The 5,000-nt window shown below is 51.8% G+C and overlaps 1 protein-coding gene across 1 annotated transcript in view; it reads right to left on the bottom strand.

Moving 5' to 3' along the window:
• LOC145339397 (prominin-2-like) overlaps nt 1-5,000 on the bottom strand; it is a 67,169-nt gene that overhangs the window by 32,169 nt on the left and 30,000 nt on the right. Inside the window, exon 11 of the mRNA XM_080183849.1 lies at nt 1,934-2,086. Coding sequence (XP_080039975.1) covers nt 1,934-2,086 — 153 coding nt within the window. The remainder of the gene's footprint in view (nt 1-1,933; nt 2,087-5,000) is intronic.

Genomic DNA, 5,000 nt, shown 5'->3' on the forward strand with positions numbered 1-5,000 from the left:
CAGACTGGTACACTCCCCCCCTCACACACACACACAGAGTGGTACACTCCCCCCCCCTCACACACACACACACAGACCGGTACACTCACCCCCTCACACACACACAGACCGGTACACTCACCCCCTCACACACACACAGAGTGGTGCACTCCCCCCGTCACACACACACAGACTGGTACACTCCCCCCCTCACACACACACAGACCGGTACACTCCCCCCCTCACACACACACAGACCGGTACACTCACCCCCTCACACACACACAGAGTGGTACACTCCCCCCGTCACACACACACAGACCGGTACACTCACCCCCTCACACACACACACAGACCGGTACACTCACCCCCTCACACACACACAGACCGGTACACTCCCCCCGTCACACACACACAGACCGGTACACTCACCCCCTCACACACACACAGACCGGTACACTCACCCCTCACACACACACAGACCGGTACACTCACCCCCTCACACACACACAGACCGGTACACTCCCCCCCTCACACACACACAGACCGGTACACTCCCCCCTCACACACACACACAGACCGGTACACTCACCCCCTCACACACACACACAGACCGGTACACTCACCCCCTCACACACACACACAGACCGGTACACTCACCCCCTCACACACACACACAGACCGGTACACTCACCCCCTCACACACACACACAGACCGGTACACTCACCCCCTCACACACACACACAGACCGGTACACTCACCCCCTCACACACACACACAGACCGGTACACTCACCCCTTCACACACACACACAGACCGGTACACTCACCCCCTCACACACACACACAGACCGGTACACTCACCCCCTCACACACACACACAGTCCGGTACACTCACCCCCTCACACACACACACAGACCGGTACACTCACCCCTTCACACACACACACAGACCGGTACACTCCCCCCGTCACACACACAGACCGGTACACTCACCCCTTCACACACACACACAGACTGGTACACTCCCCCCCTCACACACACACACACACACAGACTGGTACACTCACCCCCTGCCCGCCCCCCCCCCATACGGACTGGCACAATCTCCACTCACAAAGACACACACACACAAACTCTCACACACACTCACACTCACACACTCATTCACACACTCACACACACACACACACGCACACAGTCACACACTCGCACACTGACACACACTCACTCACTCACTCACACTCACACACTCACTCACACTCACACACACACACACACACACACTCACACGTAAACTCACACACACACACTCACACACACACACTCACACGTAAACTCACACACACACACTTACGCACACAGTCACTCGTACACATGCACACTCACACACACACACACGCACAGTCAGTCACACACATGCACACTGACACACACACACTGACACACACACACACTCTCACACACATACATACTCACACACTCACGGACACACACACACTCACACATACACACACACTTACAGACAGACACACACACATACACACTCACACACACTCACACACACACACTCACACACACACACACTCACATACTCACAGACACACACACACTCACACATACACACACACTTACAGACAGACACACACACATACACACTCACACACACACACACACACACACTCATACACACACTCACAGACACACACACACTCACACATACACACACACACACTCACACCCACACACACATACACACGTTCACACACAATCTCACACACACACACACACTCACAGTCACACACACACACACACATGCGTGCACACACACACACACACACACATACACATATACTCACACACACACACACACACATACACACACACACTCACACTGTCTCTAAGATACAGGCTGTTTTCAGACACGCTCTCCCTCAGTCAGAAGCTGCCTTACGCCATCAGGAAGTTGGCCCCGGATTGGGAAGGGCAGTTGGCATTGTAGGGGTTGCTGCGGGTGGCGATTCCGGTGGTGCCCAGGCCCAGACCCAGCACGTTGCAGGCGATGATCAGGAGGATGATGCAGCAGAGCACAATTCCCACAACCCACCTGGAAAAGGGGACACAGGGATGGTCAGACAGAGCGTCTCGGGGGCATCAGAGCATTCCTGCCTCTGCCGCACTCTCCTAAACCCCAGTCAGTGCCTGAGAGAGGCAGGGGGTGCAGTAGGCCACTGCACAGCAAGATCCCACACACAGACAAACAGCCAAGTCCACATGACCTTCTCCCTCCCCCCACCACCCTGAGCCAAGCGTCAGGAGGGCCCAAGCCAATTCTCCTGAGGGGGATGAGAAGGCATCTCACTGAGAGATACTGGACTCACAAGGCCATAACAAATGGGAGCAGAATTCGGCCACTCGGCCCATCGAGTCTGCTCCACCATTCAATCATGGCTGATATCTTTCTCATCCCCATAACCCCTGATCCCCTTATTAATCACGAACCTATCTATCTCTGTCTTAAAGACACTCAATGACCCAGCCTCCTCTGCAGCAAAGAGTTCCACAGATTCCCCACTGTCTGGCTGTAGAAATTCCTCCTCATCTCTGTTTTAAAGGATCGTCCCTTTAGCCTGAGGTTGTGCCCTCTGGGTCTAGTTTTTCCTACGAGTGGAAACATCCTCTCCACGTCCACTCTATCCAGGCCGCGCAGTATCCTGTAAGTTTCAATAAGATCCCCCCCTCATCCTTCTAAACTCTATCGAGTACAGACCCAGAGTCCTCAAACACTCCTCATACGACAAGCTGTTCCCTGTGAACCTCCTCTGGACCCTTTCCAAGGCTGGCACATCCTTCCTTAATACATCCCTGCTCTTGTATTCTTGCCCCCTCGACATGAATACTAACATTGCGTTTGCCTTCCGAACTGCCGACTGAACCTGCACATTAACCTTTCGAGAATCTTGAACAAGGACTCCCAAGTCCCTTTGTGTTTCTGATTTCGTGAGCATTTTCCCGTTTAGAAAATAGTCTGTGTCTCCATTCCTCTTTCCAAAGTGCATAACCTCACCTTCCCACATTGTATTCCATCTGCCACTTCTTTGCCCACTCTCCGAACCTGTCCATGTCCTTCTGCAGCCCCCCTGCTTCCTTAATACTTCCTGTCCTTCTACATAGCTTTGTATCATCTGCAAACTTAGCACCACTGCATTCAGTTCCATCTTACAGATCATTACTGTACATAATGAGAAGTTGTGGTCCCAATACTGACCACTGTGCAACACCACTTGTCATGGGTAGCACAGTGGTTAGCGCTGCTGCCTCGCAGCACCAGAGACCCAGGTTTGATTCTCAGCTTGGGTCACTGTCTGTGTGGAGTTTTCACGTTCTCCCCGTGTCTGTGTGGGTTTCCTCCAGGTGATCCAGTTTCCTCCCTCAGTCCAAAGATGTGCAGGTTAGGGGGATTGGCCATGCTAAATTGTCCCTTAGTGTCCAAAGATGTGCAGGTTAGGGGGATTGGCCATGCTAAATTGTCCCTTAGTGTCCAAAGATGTGCAGGTTAGGGGGATTGGCCATGCTAAATTGTCCCTTAGTGTCCAAAGATGTGCAGGTTAGGGGGATTGGCCATGCTAAATTGTCCCTTAGTGTCCAAAGATGTGCAGGTTAGGGGGATTGGCCATGCTAAATTGCCTCTTAGTGTCCAAAGATGTGCAGGTTAGGTGGATTGGCCATGCTAAATTGCCTCTTAGTGTCCAAAGATGTGCAGGTTAGGGGGATTGGCCATGCTAAATTGCCCCTTAGTGTCCAAAGATGTGCAGGTTAGGGGGATTGGCAATGCTAAATTGCCCCTTAGTGTCCAAAGATGTGTAGGTTAGGGGGATTGGCCATGCTAAATTGCCTCTTAGTGTCCAAAGATGTGCAGGTTAGGGGGATTGGCAATGCTAAATTGCCCCTTAGTGTCCAAAGATGTACAGGTTAGGTGGATTGGCCATGCTAAATTGTCCCTTAGTGTCCAAAGATGTGCAGGTTAGGTGGATTGGCCATGCTAAATTGTCCCTTCGTGTCCAAAGATGTGCAGGTTAGGGGGATTGGCCATGCTAAATTGCCCCTTAGTGTCCAAAGATGTGCAGGTTAGGTGGATTGGCCATGCTAAATTGCCCCTTAGTGTCTAAAGATGTGCAGGTTAGGGGGATTGGCCATGCTAAATTACCTCTTAGTATCAGGGGACTAGCAGGGTAAATGTATGGGGTTGTGGGGATAGGATCGGGGTAAGATTATTGTCAAGGCAGATTTGATGGGCTGAACAGCCCCCTCCTGCACTGCAGGGATTCTATTCTGAGGCCCAGGTTCTGATATCCAAGGGAATTGGTGAGGAGTTGGTGAGGGGCAGAATGGCCTGCTCCTGTTTCCAAGACCCACTGGGGGAATGAGGCAAGAGGGAAACTTTAAAGTTTCCTCAGGCATTGAGTTTAAAAATTGGACAATTCACATTGCAGCTTTATCGAACCTTAGTTAAGCCGCGCTTGGAATATAGTGTTCAGTTCTGATTGCCTCACTACCAGAAGGATGTGGAGGTTTTGGAGAGGGTACAGAAAAGATTTACCAGGATGTTGCCTGGTATGGAGGACATTAGCTATGAGGAGAGGTTGGAGAAACTTGGTTTGTTCTCACTGGAGCAATGGAGGTTGAGGGGAGACCTGATAGAAGTCTATAAGATGATGAGGGACAGAGTGGATAGTCAGAAGCTTGTTCCCCAGGGTGGAAGAGTCAATTACTAGGGGACACAGGTTTAAGGTGTGAGGGACAAGGTTTAAAGGAGATGTACGAGGCAGGTTTTTTACACAGAGGGTGGAGGGTGCCTGGAACTCGCTGCCAGGAGAGGTAGTGGAAGAGGATACGATAGTGAGTTTGAAGGGGCACCTTGACAAATACATGAATAGGATGGGAATAGAGGGATATGGGCCCTGGAAGGGTCGGGGGTTTTAGTTCAGTCGGGCAGCAGGGTCGGCACAGGCTTGGAGGCC

Source organism: Carcharhinus amblyrhynchos, unplaced genomic scaffold, assembly GCF_965287045.1.
Source record: "Carcharhinus amblyrhynchos unplaced genomic scaffold, sCarAmb.v2.hapA scaffold_444, whole genome shotgun sequence".
NCBI classification, from domain to species: domain Eukaryota; kingdom Metazoa; phylum Chordata; class Chondrichthyes; order Carcharhiniformes; family Carcharhinidae; genus Carcharhinus; species Carcharhinus amblyrhynchos.